This window comes from Cyprinodon tularosa, unplaced genomic scaffold (genome assembly GCF_016077235.1).
Source record: "Cyprinodon tularosa strain WSP-4 unplaced genomic scaffold, ASM1607723v1 ctg80, whole genome shotgun sequence".
Taxonomy (NCBI): Eukaryota; Metazoa; Chordata; class Actinopteri; order Cyprinodontiformes; family Cyprinodontidae; genus Cyprinodon; species Cyprinodon tularosa.
Genome location: NW_024039563.1, coordinates 372,501 through 392,158, shown reverse-complemented (window position 1 = coordinate 392,158; position 19,658 = coordinate 372,501). Strand labels below are relative to the sequence as shown.

At 35.6% G+C, this 19,658-nt stretch overlaps 1 protein-coding gene across 3 annotated transcripts in view; it reads left to right on the top strand.

Annotated features, from left to right (window-relative positions):
- Window positions 1-906: 906 nt before the first annotated feature.
- The window catches only part of scaf8 (SR-related CTD-associated factor 8), a 39,696-nt gene continuing 20,944 nt past the window's right edge, over window positions 907-19,658 (top strand). The window contains exons 1-3 of one of the 3 annotated variants that reach the window (XM_038271565.1): window positions 1,019-1,062; window positions 1,806-1,889; window positions 5,645-5,738. Coding sequence is in view for 1 of the 3 variants with exons in the window: in XM_038271564.1 (XP_038127492.1) it covers window positions 1,033-1,062; window positions 1,806-1,889 (114 nt within the window). In the remaining 2 variants the exon portion in view is untranslated. Of the gene's footprint in view, window positions 1,063-1,805; window positions 1,890-5,644; window positions 5,739-19,658 lie in introns of those variants that run through there. The other 2 variants (XM_038271564.1, XM_038271566.1) reach the window with 2 other exon arrangements.

Below are 19,658 nucleotides of genomic sequence, written 5' to 3'. Positions count from 1 at the left end.
TCATAAAACTTAAAGAAAAATGTGATGGAGCTGGTAAAGGCAGAAATAAATGAACAAATTGAGAAGTAATTAAAGAATTAATAATAGATATTTTCCATACAAGGTTAAATTTTTCCCTTTCCATAATTGCAGAATTTTATCCTGCTTTCTTAGTCGTTATTATCATTATTTACTGAACTCCTCCAGATTCTCTTGGATCACAATGCCAAGTGTGTTAACTGGTCCATCTGTCCACACAACAGGCCCTTAATATTTCATTTGAAAGGATGTTTTTTTTCTTTAAACTTCCAATCCTTAATATTTTACTTGTATCATAGTTAAGTTTGAGCCCAGATTGCTCTGAAAAGATGTCCAAAAGGTTTATAAGGTCCGGTAAACAATAAGGATTGCGACTAATGAAGAAAGTTGTATCATCAGCATACATTGCTATTTTACTTTCAATATTATTATTAATAGAAAAAAAATACTTACCATGACACAATTCACGTGTTTTTATGTATAAAACAATCCATTCCATTCAATTTCATAATTTAACAGCACGATGTGTTAATCTAAAACATGAAATCCTATAGAAATACATGGGGAGAAGTGCTGGTAACACAAAAATATGTACGAAAAGCTAAAGAAAAACTGATATGGTCTTTAGGGCAGTGTACTGTATGTTCTTGATGTAATAAAATTTTTTTTATGTTGTTACTGTAACTATACAGTTGTATGATTACGTCACTATTTTTCACCACAGTGTTTTTTGGCACTGCACTATAGAGCTATACTAAAAAAAGGAAATTTCTTTCTGTATACACTTGTGTGTACAAAATAACAAAATAAAATCTAAGTCTTATATCTACAACATGTAGTTCCCACATGTTGCCATTAGGAGTCGCCCTTCTGTCAGCATATTCCCTATTGAGGTTATGCGCCATATTGCCAGTCTCCTCCATCTCACCAAACACCGAGCATGCACGTCTTACACCGGTTATAGAGGAAATATATTTATATTTTCTAGAGACCTGCGAGCGAAAACCCAACATCATGGAGGCCGTCAAAGCCTTCAACAACGAGGTTTGTGTGTAACTAGTGGGGGGAAAAATCCTAAACAGCTCGTGTACCTGTTGTTAAGCTCCGTTTTTACAGGCTAGTTAGCTAACGTTAGCAATGTTAGCAAAGGGGTAGAGGAGGGCAGTATAACACAAGGCCGCAAAATATCATTACCTCCGAGGTTATTCAAGTGTAATGTGCCAGTTAGTGCAGGCGTGTGTTTAATATTGTTCTTAAAGTATTTATTTTTACTTTATATTCGTAATATTTATTTAGGGCAGGTAGGTTTTTAAAGCTACAAACTAGCAATAGCTTAAGGAAACAGTACACGATAACTTGTTGGGTTAGCTGATTTAAATGATATACCACACCTCGACATAAAGTTTGCTTTGAATTTGCCCTTGTATTTGTTTTATATATGCATGGTTCAGTATACTATATCAAAAATAACATTGCTAAAACGTTCCCTGGATGTTGCGTCTAGTTGTATTATAGCACAGAGCTAAAACAAGCGCCGCAGTTATTTGTCTGTGGTTCTGTATTTGATCCACCCCGGCCACCGTAAATGCAGACTTCACTGTTTTCTATACCCCGTCTTACTAGAAAACTTTTGGTGTTAATGATTGGACCGACTAGGGATAGCAAACCTAATCAACTACTGATTGTTATCAAAATAAAAGAGTTAAATAGTAGATTAATCCACCTCTGTTTGATGACAGAATATTTCAAACGTTTGCTTATTGTAATATTTTACTCTCATCTTTCAGCTGTACACATTGACTGAGTACAAGCCACCCATCTCTAAGGCCAAGATGACTCAGATCACCAAGTCAGGAATCAAGGCCATAAAAGTAAGTATATTGAAGGATAAGGCAGGTAATCAAAGAATATAACAAACTGCACTGAAACAAACTGCAGTCTACTTATTAAATGATACTCTAAATAATAAATTATCTAAGATTCCCCCCTAAATAGATTCTAAGTTAGATGTTATTTAAAGTTTTATTTCATTAATATACTTATTTCTAAGGGCTAAGGCTTGTATGCAGAAAGCATCGAAACTTTTCCAAATGAAAATTTTCATTTTCAAAATGAAACTTGTGCTGCATGTCAAAATTTAATTTGGCATTCAATAGTTTCACCTCATTGTAACTATTGAAAGTTGAATCACAGTCAATGTAAGTCAACAAAAGACTGATTTGATGCAATAGATAAAAAATATACTTTGGTAAAGTGTTACTTTTCAGTTGTGATTTCATTCACCTTTGGCATTAAACTAATAATTTTGGCGTTTTGGATAAATTCTATCTGCCACTTTTGCTAATACCTGATTTAAAGATGAGTAGATGATAATGCTTAGAGGAATTGGTGAGAAAATCTTTTAGATCTATACATAACTTAGAACATCCTAGAACAAGACTTGGCATGTGCTTCAACTTATATTGGCATTTCAGAATGTTTGAAGATGGTGCTGGTGATGAAATTGCAACAATAGTCGAACTAGTTATGTTTTACAATAATTTAACATGTTTTGAGGTTAGATAAATGCTTTTACGACTATAAACCAAGTTGTAACACATATCTTTTTAATTTAGCTGAATACATTAGTGACCCCTCTAGGTATTAATTTGCTTTATAGCTGATTTACAGTTGGCAGTAAAAGCATTTTTTTTTTTACTTTGTTAATTATAACTTCTAGTGGGTTGGTAAACATAACTTAAATGGTGTTGCTTTACAAACATTATTAGTAACATGTTCCAGTTTTGAAGATGATGCTATAAGATGATGATATAAGGCTAAAACATGGGAGGACCACTGCTAAGGTTTGTTGTTGTCTTTGACCACAGTTAATTTTGTTTAGAAACAGATAATCTGATTAATAGATTATTTTAATAACCATCTACTAATTTAGTAATAGATTAATAGTTAACTGGAGTTTACAGACTCTTAAAACATGCCTTTAGCTAAAACAGAAACCCACTCAGTGGGGTGTTTATGCTTATGTTGGGGATGGGGTGGGGGGAATTAAATACTTTGTAATCAAAATTAAAACTTTTTTTTGTCTGTGGATATGCTCCCGTCATTGTAGTTTTAGCTTCACCTTGTTTATATTTTGTTTTCTTTTTTCAAGATGCCTTTTGTTATATGGTTATTAATTAAGTACAAGAATTATAAAAAAAATAATTCAAATAGCAAATTGTAAACAGTAAACATAGTTTTAATGTCTGCAGCTACTTTTGTGGTGAAAATATGACATTTCCCATCATATATAATTGAATATGGACAACAATAAAGAATTTCTTCAGGATTTGTGCTTTTTTTGGGAATGCTAAAGCAGGTGTTTTTGTGTATAGTTTTCTGTTCATGTTAAAAAAGATTGAAGACAGTCTTGTTTTTCAAAGTTTATCTGTTTAAGAGGCCGAGCTTTAAGAAATATTGTTAGTTTAAGGTCCTTGTAAGATGAATATTTTAGGGGTAACGTGTTCACTTTTGTTTACAGTTAAGCTTTTCAGATCACCATATACATTTCAATATCAGAGAAATATCAACAGAATAAAAAGAAATGTGTTTGATGTAGATTATTTATAAGTAGAAAAAAATCTATTCAAACCCATCTGGTTCCTTGGGAAAAAGTAATAAGTCAGGATTTAATTGGTTGGAAAGCTACTTTTCTTCAGTCAGAATATAAAAGAAAAACCCTGTCCAACAACAGGAAGTTGGCCAAAAGATCTCAGAGCAACATATCTCTCCATGATATAAAATATCCAAAAATAACAAAGTGGTTGACATCAGTCAACCTAAAAGCTACAAGTGAGCTGCCAAAATGAATACTTTTTATTGCTCTTCTTGGTGTTGGGATTTTGTGATTGTGTTTTAGTGAGTAAACAAGCACACATCTTGTTTTTCATATCCAGGTTTTTCATTGTTCTATTTTTAGTTCTACTCAGACTCTGTGCTTTTTCTTTATTTTTGTCTAAGATAAAGATGCGGGGATTTCTTGATCGTACAAGCTTGTTGTTTGTTCACACAAAGCCATTTGTGACGGATCACTCACAAATATCTGAAGCAAGGTTGTGAAAATGGGGATTGTTGAGGACAGCATAAAAATGTTTTATTTTTGGTAATAAACATGCATGCCGCAATGCATCCCATTATAGTTTCAAGCATCACAATTAAAGAAAATATAGTATTAGTAGTTGGTATTACACAAAGCTCTTGTTATTAAAATATAAAGTAACTGCTATAGTGTCTGTCCTGGAAAGCAAGAGTTGATTTGAGCAGTTTGTTTCCATTTCTTGGTGGACCTCAATGAAATGAAGAATGAAATATTTAATTTTGTAATGATCTGTACTTTATTTTAACACAGAAATTTATGCTGTGATCTGTTGCTTTAGGGTTCTTTATGTTGGCCTGTATTTAATGTGTGTCTAACTCTCTCTTAGTTGGGCAACAGCCTTCCTGAGCAGAAACACCCTAGTTTCATTTTAATTTAAGCGTTACATTTTTAGTCTGGTTTTCAAATTAAACAAGTAGAGTAATCAAATAATATTTTCTTAGTCTATTAAAAGGGATATTGAAGTTTTCTTAAAGGGGGATTTCACCGAATATTTACCCAAATGTAAAGGACTCTGTGATTGGTCAGGCAAGAATTGTTACTGATATATCATAAAATAGTTTCTCATCTTCTATCAAAAGGAAAGAATAAATTAAAATAGATGCAGGAGAAATTGAAATGACAAAGGAACCATCAGAAAATCCTTTTTTTTTATTTATAAACTGTTGCTGTTTGCTGCATAGAATATTTGACCATTAGAGCTAACATAAAAAAAAAAGTGGATATGAAAAGTTAAACCAAACTGACTTAATTCATGAGATTGCGAAAAATATAAATGTAAAAGAGAAAAAAACAAAGCTTTGTTTCACAATGTTTTGGTAAGGGCACCGCCATGTTTTTGGTAAGTCAGTTTGGTTGAACGTTTCATTTCCACTTTCAAACATTAGTCTTTCCTTATTAATACTAGGTTTTGTTTTTCTCTAACATCTTCTGTGTTGTTTTCTTTTTGTTGTTTTCTACCAAATATAACACAAACAATACAAAAAGTGTTACTTTTTAATCCAGATGAATCCAACAAATAAGGATAATCCTCTTCATGCATTACAACTCATCCCCCTAAACTTCATAGAGTTTTGCTTCTATGTCAGAAAGAGCATATAACGTAGATTCTGTTAATTTATTATTATTTTCCCTGAATTGAAGGCATTCTTAATTTAGTTTAAAGGAAGAAAATTTAGAATATATATTTTATTGTGTTAACTTTCAATATTTGACCTTTTATTAGGTGGTAAAATAGAAACTATGAAGGAAAACTCAAATATTCTGATCTGTTGTGGATTGATTCGTTACTAGACATCATCCCCTACTCTTTCAGTAGACATATTTTTTTTGCAGACTGAACATTATTTAAGGATAACAGCCGTTTACTGATATATTTTAGTAGTCATCTTTAATTGCACCTTTTCCTCAGGCAGATCTGTTTTTTTTTTTTTTTTGGTGCTCCTTTGCTCTGTGTTGCCTGTGAATAACTCCTGTTTCCCCTTCCCTCAGCAGCTCTCCCAGCTCCCCCAAAGCACTGAAAGTGAAGCAGGAGGATGGGGTGGAGAGAGTTACAAAGAGATAAGAGAGTCCCTAACCAGCTTAGGTAGGAGTATGGGTTGTTATACAAGGAGGATGATAGAAGACTAAAAACACTTGATCTTTATTTGCTCCCACACACCAGCAGAGGCATTTTTTTCATGCGTCGGTTGATGTTGAGCTAATAATTGTTGGAGAAGGTACTCAGGATATTTTCTTATGTAATAGTATGAAGCCAACAGCCATGTTTGAGTGATTAACACAGTGCGCTTTTTGATTTTCATTGTAGTCATACAGATCAGGATTAAAGCAATAATGTGCTTGTTTAAGGGGTTTTAATAAGGCAGGTTGTTGTCGTCATGAAATGCTGAATTGTTGGCATTAAACTAGTTTCAGTGAATTAGCCTTTTTCTGTAGCCTAGGAGACACAGCATTGATGCACTTTATTCTGCAAAACAAGATGGACATAGAGCAGAGGCATATTGAACAAAATCTGGAGATGTTTGGTGTTTTAGTACATAGGTAAAATATTTTAAGGCATATTGGTACCATTAAAGTGTGCAGTACGATCCTTCAGAGGGACTCTGCTGAGTTTGATGTCAGCTACTAATCATTTGGTGTTTGCTTCATTTGTTGTTGCTCTGTGACCAGAGGAAATTGATCAAGGAAACAAATTATTTAATTGTTTCAAGAGGACTTTTGTTCTGTTTTGTAATCGGAACTATCTGCACTTCAAAGTGTTCTGTCTTCATTATTTGTCTGTTGTTTAAATTGCCTTTTCGTACACTAACAAGTTTCTCAACTATACTTTCCTTTTACTGTGTCTTGAGGTTATTGACTTTAGTATTTTACACTATAATGCGTGAACTAAAAGAGAAACATTCCAAAAAAAATTGGTCTGTCCCAATTTGCATGTTTTCAAAACAAAAACAAGGTTTTGTTGGGCTACTCTATAAAACCTTGAACTCAAACTATTCCTGACGTTTTGAATTGAAAAAGCTTCCTGGATGGGAAGCGAAACATCTTCAAACTTGCAAACCAAGTCCAGTGGATTTTTTTTTATTTTTTTGGAATGACTATGACCTGGATGACTGAGAACCTTCACCAGCATAAACGAGGAACACTTTTGTAACTGAAATTATTATTTTAGTTCCAACAAACTATTGAAATTTTTAGGTTTAGATAAAGGGCTGCTGTAGACCAGCAAACAAATGTATTTTACACGAGAACTGAGGTATAGGAGTCATAAAATTTTAGTGTGCTCTTTAGTAATTAGTGTAAGAATTTGCTGGTTTCAGAGGTCAAAGTGTCACAAGAGATGAAGTATTAGGTGAACCAAATCTATAACTTCAGACATTTTGTGAAACGCTGCTCGTTACGCGTTTAGATTGTGTTTAGATCTTCTAAATGTTCCTAGTTTAAAGGGTTTCCTAGCTGTACATGTGGATTTTAATATCTAAAAATATTCATATTTTTCAGTAATTCAGTTCAACATGTAGAGGCTATAGACATAAATTGCTTTTTTTTTTCTGTTAATGTTGATGACTGTGGCTAACAGTTGATAAAACCCAAAAATCAATTTCTTTAAAAAGAAATTTTATGTTTTAATTCTCTTTACTTTGACTACTGCTTACAATTAATACCAATGAAAGAAGAATTTAAAAAAGAGGCTGTTACCCCAGAAGAATCAATAATGGAAGAGATTGCTGACCTAGACTGTCAACTATATGGAGAACGTAGGCAGTATATCCTGTAGTTTCTGTATATAGTTATCCCAAGTTCACTGATCCAAAGACAACTTTGGATTTCATCAAAAAAATCTAAGCCCAAAGTCTAGAGGAAGAATAAAAAAGCATAAAATATTCAAGTCCTTATCTGCTGGTGTTTGTTCACTGTGAGCTGTCTGGTCCAGATAGTGTAGATCTCTAAATATTTTTACTTCTGGAAGACAGTTACCAAATTTTTCATCAGGATTTGACAAATGCTCCCTTTGAGATAGTTACAGCGTTTAATGGCAGTGGTATCACTATGGCTAACCAGCTGGCCCCAGTGTAAACCTCAGTGAAATTTAAGACCCTTTTACACTACCCTTTTGAAACCGTGCCGCGCACAACCGAACCATACCATGCCAGACACAAGCGAACCCAGCTAACATAGCAGTAGTTCATCAGTAGGGCTTGGCGCGGTTCTGAGAGGACAAAGAGTTAATGAGCAGATCGTATTATATCCTTACAGTCAGCCTCCAGAATCATGAAACTTCAGGCATTCATATAAAATACTAGCTTCCCTACTGTGCCACACGATTTCCAGTGATTATTCTGCCTGGCAGTGGGATGAACCTCAAAGTCTGTTGCTGTTTCCTGCGTCTCGAGGCCCAGATAAGATCGTTTATCATATCCACTTCCCAAAATCCGACTCTGTCAAGTAAATTCACTAAAGGCTGCCTTCTTCGCCTGACTCTCCGCATACAACAAAAAATCACAACTATAACCAAACTTCTTGGATGTTACGGGCGCCGCCATGTTGGTTTGCTTGTTTACCTCTAGAGACTGTAGCTCGCCACTAACAGGCCAGAGAAAACGGATCAGTTTTCAGTGGGTAGTGTAAATGGGGCTAAAGTCAAGAGAAAGCCGGATCAGAATGAACAAGTCAGACAGTCTAAAAGCTGCAAACAAAGAAAGCAGGAACATATCAGCAGGGGAACGGCTGCAGAAGTTGAGTGTCCCTTAATCATATATATCTTTCAGTAGGCTAGCATTAATGCCTAATAAAATGTTTTTTTTTTTTTATGAATGTATGATTTCAATTTATAAGAAATGTTTGGGTTTATTAACTGTAAGCCACAGGCATCGACATTAAAAAAAGCTATCTATGTCTATAGCCTACATAACCAGTTTTGTTTTTATAAATTAAATTTCTGGTTTATAAAACAGTCCAAATGTTTAGATCAGATCTACCTGTAGATATTTGTGGCTCTGAAAATCATTGACATATTTTCCCCTTTTTTAAGTTCAATTGCTGTTTTCAATTCAAATTTGAAACATTATTAATTAATTTTTTATTTATTTTCAAGCAGCTCTTTACAAAAACACATATGTAGTAGTTAGATATATGAAATGTTCTTAAACAGATGGGTCATTTCAGCTATACTTCCACAATGTCAGAAAAAAAAAACATGCAGCTGCAATACTTAAATAATTAGACAAGAATATATCTCACCTTTTGGCGAAATTCAACGTTTTGAAACACAAAATGGTTACCTACCTATGTGAATCATTTATTTTTTATATATTGTGTATTGAATTGCTTAATGCAGTCTTGGGGACCCAGTAATTTGCATTATCAGTCCATATATGGTATTTCAAACAATTTTAGGGGGTGTCATGAGAGTAAAACTGGATAATCATCTTTCAGAGTTAAAATAACTGCTATTTTTCATATCTTGCTTCCAAAAAAGGAGTTGTGTAGACGTAGCAGTGGTCAGTGTTACAGTTTAGCTAAGAGTTTACTGGTCCTAGCAAACGTCACATGATGCCAATAAAAGCATTACCATCTGCTACTGTAAAGGATGTGAATACATAGGAACAGGGCATTTATTGTTTAATATGTTTAAAGCATGAAATAGGGGAAATAGTCTTAATATAAAGAATGCTTGCACATTTGAAAGACGTGATAAAAAAAGAACCAGCAAGAAATTAATCTCTTATGTATAAATTAGGGTTGCAACCAATGATTACTTGCAAACCGATTACTTTTTACAATTAATCGATTAATAATCAGATAGCCAAACGTTTTTTTAAATATATTAAATGCAAAAAGTTGCAATTTTTGTTATAATTACAGCTACAAGTGGGTTGCTCTGACAGCTAAAGCATAATTTTAGTCCCTATACTCCATGGATTAATTATTTTAATAGTCGATTAATCACCATTGTTTCAGCCCTCGTATAAATACTTAGCATCCATATTGTCTTGTGTGATCATTTTATTATTGTCATAGAGTGTAGTAAATCATTCCTTAAAAATAAAGCAGTAAATAATTTTCTTACAGGGAAGCATGCCCACTGGGCAGATGTAACAAACTAATGTTTATTTACATCTAGTTGCTGTTTTTTGTTTCAGGACGTGTGGTCATGTGGTGTTTATCTGGTCTTGGGATAGTGATGCAGCAAAGGATTATGGATGTTAAATTGAAGCAGGGATGCAAAGTTAGCACGATGGTTGGTTTTTCCTTTTGTTCCAAAGAGAAATGAAAAGTATGAACTGGTTTTAAAACTGGTTATTGATATATCATCCGTATCAAGCACCTATGGGTAAATAATGTGGCACAGTCCTATAAGTCTACAAGGGTTAGTCCATATAAATACCTAAAAATGTTCTGAAGATGTCCCTGAAGAATAGCAGTTAGTAAGTGATCTAATACTCTTAAATAGTGACAGAAACACAAAAGGTTGGTTTTATCTACAAAGTTAAACATGCTGTAAAGGAAAAAGTGGTTTGACAGACCAGTTGTAAAATTCATGAACAGAGCGTCAATGAAACAAACGTTTAATTTAGAACTGCAATTGACCATTATTTTGCAAATTGATTCATCTGTCAATAATTTTTTTGATCGATTTAATAAGCAGATAGCCAAATGTTCCTTAAAGAAGATTTTTTTTTTTTCAAAATTAAACCAGGTGAAACTAAAACTTTTCCACTTTAGGAGTTCTGAATGGAGCATATTCAGGGTTTCCACGGGTCATTAAAAATCATTAAAAGTTATTAAATTATAATTTTTTTAATTAAGGCCTTAATTTGCATTACAATTCATTAAATGTGATTATTGTCGCATTTAAAATGCTTTATTTACATTTTTTTTTCATATACAAAAATTATATAATATGCAAACATTTTTTACATTTCAGATAAATGGGTTGTTCTGTTAACTACAGGCATGTTTCAGAGTCTCTATACCCCAGTTACAGATTAATCGATTGCTAAATAAGTTGACAATTATTTCAATAATCGATTAGTCACAATTAATTGTTACAGCCCTACGTTCATTAAATGTTCTATGTCTCTGGCGTTGAGCCGTAAAAAGCTTTGGATTAGAGAATTGGTAAAGGTGATGGATCCTTTCATTTTAGGGTAGCTTCAGTGTAAATAAGCCAAGCTTAATATAACCATACGCAGTTTAAAACAAATAAGCTTAATATATCTTCTGCTGTTTATTGTCCTCCATTTTGTGCCAATTTTCTGTTTAACCTCTGCTGTTAAAGCTTTTGCACAGCAAAAGGAAACCCAAAACTTTAGCAAGGTACTTGTTTGTGCTAAAACTCCTAACACAGCACATCTAACAATATATCATCAACTCTGCTATATCAGTGTGTGCAATATTCACACCATTGGCTAATATATTCCAAATGCTTTGAAGATGCAGTTTTTTGCTAGTGTAATGTTTAGCTAACAAAGTGTCAGAAGGTTTTGCTGATAGCATTTATCATTGTTATCAAGTTCACCAGATTTTCAAATACTGCGCAACCCCTTATAGTCTCCTTTATTGTCTAAGTGGAAATGATGATATTGGAGATGAGAATTGGGCTCCATGCTTTGGATGAAATAGAAGAGATAAAATTAAATGGCAGTTTGTTTTTACACAAACTGTGGCCAAACCCTGGTACGGGTCTTAAACTGACGTTTGGTTGCAAAACACTCACTGTAGTCAGTTTGCAGTAAATAAAATTAAGCCAGTTTAATCGATTCTGTAGTATTACAGGTGTGTTTATTTATTTCTCTACATAATGAAGATATTGTGTCATAGTTTGAGCACCAGTAACCGATATATAGTGTCTTATAGTGCCTGGTCCGGGTACCTATAGGATAATGCTTTGATTAGTGACGTGCCGATCAAAGGCCGTCAATCATAATCGGTCGATTTTGATGAAAAAGTATGTGCTCGACGATCACCATCTTTTGTTACCGATCACAGAAACCGATCAATTGGCAGAGTGTTTTCCCCTATCCTCCTCACTGCACAGCGGCAAATCCTGAACTCTCTCATCTGGACCGTTTGTGCTTTGAGTATAATGTGCAGCTTGAGTCTAGCAATGGAAAAATTCCTCTGAGGTGAAGCACATCAAAATGCATTTTTACATCGGATGAAACAGAACATTTAAAAACAAACACATAATGCAGTATGAAGAGTTATCGAAGCTCACTGCAGTAAAAAAAAAAAACACTGTAGGAAAAACAGCGCCCTCTCCTCCATAAGCATGATCTTAAAAAAATAAGTTGTAATATTTGTTAAACCTTCTGCTATGTCCTTACATGACACAGATAATCTGTGGGGAACAAAATCCAGCTCCTCCGCTTCTTTCCTGTGTCTGAAAAAAAAACAAACATCAGAGCGACGAAGAGGGTTTAACGTCTCACTCAATCATAAAACATGACTTTGTATTTTTCAGTCATGGGATTAAAGAATTACCTTTGAATATGGGTGTAGTTTATCTTTCAATCAAAGAGAAGTGTTGATGAGCATTTCTTGTGATTAGTAAAGTAAAAAACAATTAGAGAAACATTTTTTAAAGGAAAGATAGAGCAGAGCACAACCTGGATCGTTCTGTGCAGGTGCTTTAGGTGCAAAATCTCTATGTATTTAAGGAGATGTTTTTAAACTTTAACTCAAATCGAAATAAATTGCTTTGACTGAGGTTTTCAAAAATGTTAATGCTTTTCCCTCCAGGAGATTAAGTAGACAACTGCAGTACAGTTATCATTGCTCTTTTTCAGATTAGAGAAATAAATTAGTCAGCTTTTCATAACGGTGAAGTTAGAGCAAAGATGATGAGAATTAAAGCAGCTTAGAAGTTCTTTAGTGTCTGTCACTGGAAGCCAACAGAAGAGCTCTAGAGTAATGATTGGGTCTATTTTTAGAAATGATTTTAACCTCAAGAATTATAGTGTTTTTTTCTAACCCAAATAAGAGCCCGATTATATTTTTGGTGCAAACCACTGTGAGAATACATTTGTGAAGCATCACATAATTACCCATCAGGACTTTTTATAAGCATAACAGGGTGGTGGGGACTTAAAGCTTGCTCTCTGCTTTCAGGGCTGTGGCGTCTTCACCTGCCTAGAGGGAGCTAATAACAGTCTTAACAGCGCAGGGTTCTTTTCTTTACTGCACTTCCCGCAAGTATATTTGCAAATAAGGAGGTAAATGTGTTTTAAGACACTGTTTCCATGGCAGATAAACTTAATAAAAGTCGGGGTATCTTCTTATTTCCATTGTAATTCTTAAAGTTTCCATGTGATGAGTGTTTGTGCTGGAGAGGGAAGCCCAGATTTCAGTCAGAGCTTCTTAAGGCCAATTTCTGCTTCTGACGCATAGCCTCTGCAACCGCCAAATCTGTCTCTGTGCGTGACCACACCCCTCGCGCAAGGGTTCTGCAACCGTCGTCGCACTCCTCAAAAAAAATCCTGACTACATGTCGGTCGGTTGCAAACCTGTGCAGACTGCAAACGGAAGTGCACAGACAAAAAGCAGCTGTGATTGGTCTTTGGTATGCCTTTCCGGCTGTCTGTGTGGTCGTCCTTGTCGGCACGCCATTTTTAAAAACCGAGGAACAATTGACAACTACGACGAAAGGTTAATCTACATATATAGGTTAGTCTTTTTGCCAACTCCATTAACAGAATCTGTTTCTCTTCCATGTGACCGTGATATCTTACAGATGCGCCATTGTTGTTTTGGAAGATAAACACTCACACAAGTTCTCGCAAGTTCTTGAATAGGCTCCCCTTTGCGCTTTGGCGGGAAACTGCTGTGCGTCCCTAGAAATTCCAGACCGATGGTGTAGAAGCATACCAGCAAAACTGGTTTGCGACCAGACGCAAGTGACGTTTGATGTGTGCCCTTTATGGACCCATAAAAAATGAGCGTATCGGTGGTGACATTTTTGAGTGTAACAGAAGAGTATGCTTACTATCACAGCTTTTAGCATTAAGTTACAACAAGTTTGATTTGACTGAAATAGAATGAGAGAGGCTGAAGATGTACTAATTAGCTCTTATTTACAGATTTAAGATTTTCTGCCCTGCTTATTAAAACTGGCTCACTGCAGGTTCTTTGATAATGTCAGAAATGTCAAAGGGCGTTCTGATGGGTCTTTGTGATACAAGGCTGCTGCCACCGCGTGCTCTGACCAACATCAGTAGGCAATGTGGGGGAGTAAAAATGTGTAGGCGGAAGTGTCTTTTCAAGGACACAACAACACTGAAAGCCATAGCTTTAACCGACAACCCTTAGGATGTGAAATGTTTGTGAATTGTAGCAAGAAATAGAGAAACAATGATGCTATGTAAATTTAGTTTGAGATTTTCGCAGAGCTTGAAGTTGAAGATAACCAGTATTCCACATTAACAACCCAGAAAGAGTTAAAATGTCTTAATTTAAGTGAGTTTACCCTCATTTTGAGCAGGTAAATAAGATGATTTGCCAATGTAATGAGCTTTTTTTAACTTTTAAAATAAGATAATTTGATAATATGCACTTGAAATAAGAAAATGCAAGCTTTTTTCTTATTTTAAATGAAAAATTCTCCTGTTACGTTAGCAAAGTGTCCCAGCTTAATTCTCAAATAAAGAATGAATGCACTTATTTTAAGGAAAAAATTATTAGAATTTTTGCAATGTATCTGTTCTGAATACGGAAAGGTGGCTTTACGCTTTTAAGTCTTTAGTTTTGCATGTGAACATTTAGATAAAACGTTTGTTAATGCCGGCTATTATTGTTTGAAAGCCCATTTATGTGGGGTTTATTTGGCAATGGTCAAACAACACCTTTTTGTGTTCTTATAAACATTCAGAGAGTTATTTTTTTGTGTTCAGCTCATTCACAAGTTTTCTTTCAAGTCGTTTAGAGTGGAGGTCTTCAACCGGTGGTCCACAGAGGTACAGCATGGGGGTTGCGAAAGTTTTGGTTGATTAGACTTTTTTATTTTTATATTCCCCCTGCAATTTTTTCCACTAGGTCTTTAAATCCACATTAACAATAATTGAACACACTGTAGTAAACAGATAAATAGAGGCAGAAGATGTCTTTCAGTCATCAATGCACACATTCAGCGACACATAGGAGCTCTTTCAAGCTGGGCACCGTTTCATTCACAACACCTGTCCCATACAAAATATGTAATAAGGGGATCCCCGCACCATGTTGCCATCAACTAAGAGATCGTTGGCCTAGAAAACATTGAAGACCCCTGCTTTAGAGTCATGAAATTCATAGAGCTTGATTAGTTAAGGTAATAGGTTTGAAAGATAATAGATACATTTAGATCAGGCATAATTGTGTGGCTTTGTCGCATCTTTTAAGTTCTGTTTAATCTATTTTCTTTATTCCTTATTAGTGGTTTTGGTTTTTCAGTTAAAACTTCTCAGCATTTGATTCTGAGTGGCTGCCAGAAACAATGCTTTCATGTATAACAAATTAACTCTAAGTTTTAACAATTAAGATGGTGCTGCTTCAATTTACGTTGGCTGTTTTATCCAATGCTTGCCAGAATCCCATTGGACAGGATGCTAAACTAACCTCTTCTATTTTAAGTCATTTTGGAATAAAGAAAGAAACAAAGAAAAGCCTGATAACATTTTTGTAAATCAGATCCCTGTACTCACTTCAGGGTTTCCGTTGGTTCTAAATAATGCCTTAAATAGTACCACCTCTTTAGTTGCATGAACTTTGGATAAACAACAAACTAAAAAATAGTTGCACTAAAGATGAATCAGTGGATCAGGAGCTGCACATAACATTGTCAGATTATCACTACTGAAGCGGTATTAATTTGCATAAATTAAATCTGACCATTTACTCAAATCTTTTACTCCTGTTATTCCACGTGTTATTATGAGCTGGTATGCATTTTGATTTATATGATGTTTTCATCCAATAATTGCTGCAAGAACTTTTAATGAATAATTATTTTTCTTTGAAATGTTTCTTCCAAACTTTATAAAGGCACTAAAATGGTATTAAGTGATTTGTATTGATATCTTGTAAAAATATTGCATAATTAGGTGTAATTAATATTACTTTATTCTATGCTTAGAACAAAACATTTCAAAGCTGCATAACATCTATCCAAAAACAAATAACATTATTAGGCTTTTAGAGTACTAAATGCAGAGATTCAAGTATTCCGGCCCCAGACCGGATTTCCAGCTTGTAGCGATAGCCCGTGGGTTAAAAAAAAAATAAAATTGAAAATGAATTGACGGTAAATAAATAAAAGACAATCAAAATCCCTCTTGTCTTTGTCAGCCAATGTTTGCAAAGAAGCCTTCTGAAACTAACAGTAGTAGCCAATCAGAAGAAGAAGGGGGTGGGTCTTAGGAAAGCGTATATCTCCTCCTCTCGTTTCTGGCTAAAGCAACCTTGCACCGTTTACGTCTCCATTCAACAGAGAGACATGTAAAAAGTCGAAAAATAAACAACTGAAACGTTTTATGGAGAGAAGGATGATAGAGAGAATAGAACGGCATGGAGTGGGCATGATGCAGTTCATGAACTCCAGGGAAGATGTCACAACCATAGATAAAGGTCTCAAAAATAAATGGCTCTGGTTATGGTTGGAGGAGACGGGGCGGAATGGCGAGCCATTTAGCAGCTGGTGCAGGAAGTTAGGTGAACCAGGCCCTTGCTTCTGCTCGCTGTGCTCAAGCAAGGTTATTTATGCATCCAGTTGCAAAAAAGGTGCTACGCAAACATGAGTTTGACCCTGGTCATCAAGCTGCTTTTTGTGCGGGTCTGCACTCTACACATTTGCTGGGAGCTACGGCAACAGCTTATGTACCAGCGTTAATAACTGACCATGTATGTGAGTTAAGAATAAGGGTTTGTGCTTTCCTCGCCGAACACAACGCTTAGCAGCAAATATGGATATCAGAAGAAATGTGGTACATGGAAGTGGTAGATATACACTCACCGGCCACTTTATTAGGTACCCCATGCTAGTAACGGGTTGGACCCCCTTTTGCCTTCAGAACTGCCTCAATTCTTCATGGCATAGATTCAACAAGGTGCTGGAAGCATTCCTCAGGGAGTTTGGTCCATATTGACATGATGGCATCACACAGTTGCCGCAGATTTGTCGGCTGCACATCCATGATGCGAATCTCCCGTTCCACCACATCCCAAAGATGCTCTATTGGATTGAGATCTGGTGACTGTGGAGGCCATTTGAGTACAGTGAACTCATTGTCATGTTCAAGAAACCAGTCTGAGATGATTCCAGCTTTGTGACATGGCACATTATCCTGCTGAAAGTAGCCATCAGAAGTTGGGTACATTGTGGTCATAAAGGGATGGACATGGTCAGCAACAATACTCAGGTAGGCTGTGGCGTTGCAACGATGCTCAGTTGGTACCAAGGGGCCCAAAGAGTGCCAAGAAAATATTCCCCACACCATGACACCACCACCACCAGCCTGAACCATTGATAGAAGGCAGGATGGATCCATGCTTTCATGTTGTAGACGCCAAATTCTGACCCTACCATCCGAATGTCGCAACAGAAATCGAGACTCGCAACGTTTTTCCAATCTTCTATTGTCCAATTTCCATGAGCTTGTGCAAATTGTAGCCTCAGTTTCCTGTTCTTAGCTGAAAGGACTGGCACCCGGTGTGGTCTTCTGCTGCTGTAGCCCATCTGCCTCAAAGTTCGACTTACTGTGCTTTCAGAGATGCTCTTCTGCCCACCTTGGTTGTAACGGGTGGTTATTTGAGTCACTGTTGCCCTTCTATCAGCTCCAACCAGTCTGGCCATTGTTCTCTGACCTCTGGCATCAACAAGGCATTTCCGCCCACAGAACTGCCGCTCACTGGATGTTTTTTCTTTTTCGGACCATTCTCCGTAAACCCTAGAGATGGTTGTGCGTGAAAATCCCAGTAGATCAGCAGTTTCTGAAATACTCAGACCAGCCCTTCTGGCACCAACAATCATGCCACGTTCAAGTCACTCAAATCACCTTTCTTCCCCATACTGATGCTCGGTTTGAACTCCAGGAGATTGTCTTGACCATGTCTACATGCCTAAATGCACTGAGTTGCCGCCATGTGATTGGCTGGTTAGAAATTAAGTTTTAACGAGCAGTTGGACAGGTGTACCTAATAGGGTTGTCAAAAGTATCGAAAATCAAAAAAGTGTCGATACTGAAAAGTTGTATCCGGATACATTACTTATTTTTAAAAGTATCGATACAGTTCCACCACCAGTGGCACCTAAGCAGTCAGTCATCTAAAGTGCAGAATAGAGGACAATGCACATTCAGAACACTGTGTGATTGAATAATTCTGTGCACTTTTCAGTTTCAGACTTTTTTTGTAACAGGTGCAGCTGCTGAGAATTAATTTTGTTTCTTAACTGTTTTGTCATTGTTATGTGTGCAAAGGAAGGAACACTTAATTTAAATTTTATAAGTTTTTTTATCAAGCTTGCTTAATATTGTGCACAGCACACAACCTTTATTGTATTTATTTATTGTATTTTATTTATTAATGAAAATATTTCTGTAGAATTTTGGAGTCTTTGTTTTTATCCTTGTGGTATCGAAAATGGTATCGAGTATCGAGTATTTTCCTTAGTATCGGTATTGAGTTGAAATGTTTAGTATCGTGACAACCCTAGTACCTAATAAAGTGGCCGGTGAGTGTAGATGCACTTTTGCAATCTTCTGTTTGTTTTCGATATTGGTCAGATTTAGTCTTCAGTCCCATGCCCCCAAAAACCCTGGGATGGCTTAAAAATACACAACCACGTGTGCATATATATTATATAAATTTCTTCCCTGTGTTGAAAAAGTTCAGGCTCAGGATTTTTTTTTGCCTTAATCGCTGTCAATGTATATATGTATGGGTGGATTGTTTTTAAATCATCATTAATAATCCTGAAACATTCTTCTCATTTCTAAAATATAACTATTCAATTTATAGTAAATCTACCAGCATTTTTTTTGTTTTTACCTCTTAATCAATACCAGCTTTTTGGCTTTCGATCAATGTCTGGATCATTTAACAGTAGCGTTGCTCTGATCGGTCAGCTGCTCATACTTGCAACTGAATCTGATCTCCACAAAGGTCTAAAAATTCTCCACTGTCCAGTCCTCTACATCTGTTTTTTTATATTTGAGAGCCCCGCCTAATGTGCGGTTAAAACAAGTTTGTGATGTTTCACTGGTATCGCTGTTGTTTCACTGGTATCGTTCAATATTTTTTAAGAAAAAACTATTCACAGTCAGAAGGTGCATTGTGAACTTATAACAGATGACAGTGATAGTTATAAAAAATAAAAATATATATTAACCTACACTAAAGTTGGAAAGTCAGGCTGGAAAACCTCAGTCAGTACAACACTGCGTAATTTGTGACCCAAGTTTTACTCCAGAAAAATTAATGGCAATCCTCTGGACTTGGTTTCCGAGTTTGAAGACGTTTCGCTTTCCATCCAAGAAGCTTTTTCAATTCAAAATGTCAGGAATGGAGTTGAGTTCGAGGTTCTATACAGTTCTATCAAAGCCTTATTTTTGTTTTGAAAACATGCAAATCGGAACAGACGAAGGGGTTCACTCATTTGTAATGGTGGTCGTTTGGCTTCTTTTGCTAGACTGCAATACCCCATACCCATCTAAGTGTTGGGATGTAGTTCTCGTTAAGGCCTTTAAGTTGAATTTCTTAAAATTATAAGACCGCCTGAATGTATTTATTATCACTGACAAACCTGAGAGAAATATTTGCACCAGAAACTAGCCTAATGTGTATTAAAATAATTCAAATAAAAAGGTTTTATCAACTTGGTCATCTTGGAAAGGTTTAGAATGAATGAGATTTGACTTTAAGTAGGAGTTTTATTAAGATACTAAAACCTGCCGTCAACCAACCATTGATAAAATTGTTGTTGGAAAGATTTGAAGTCCATTAAAATTTTAAATTTAGTCTGCAGCTGACAAAA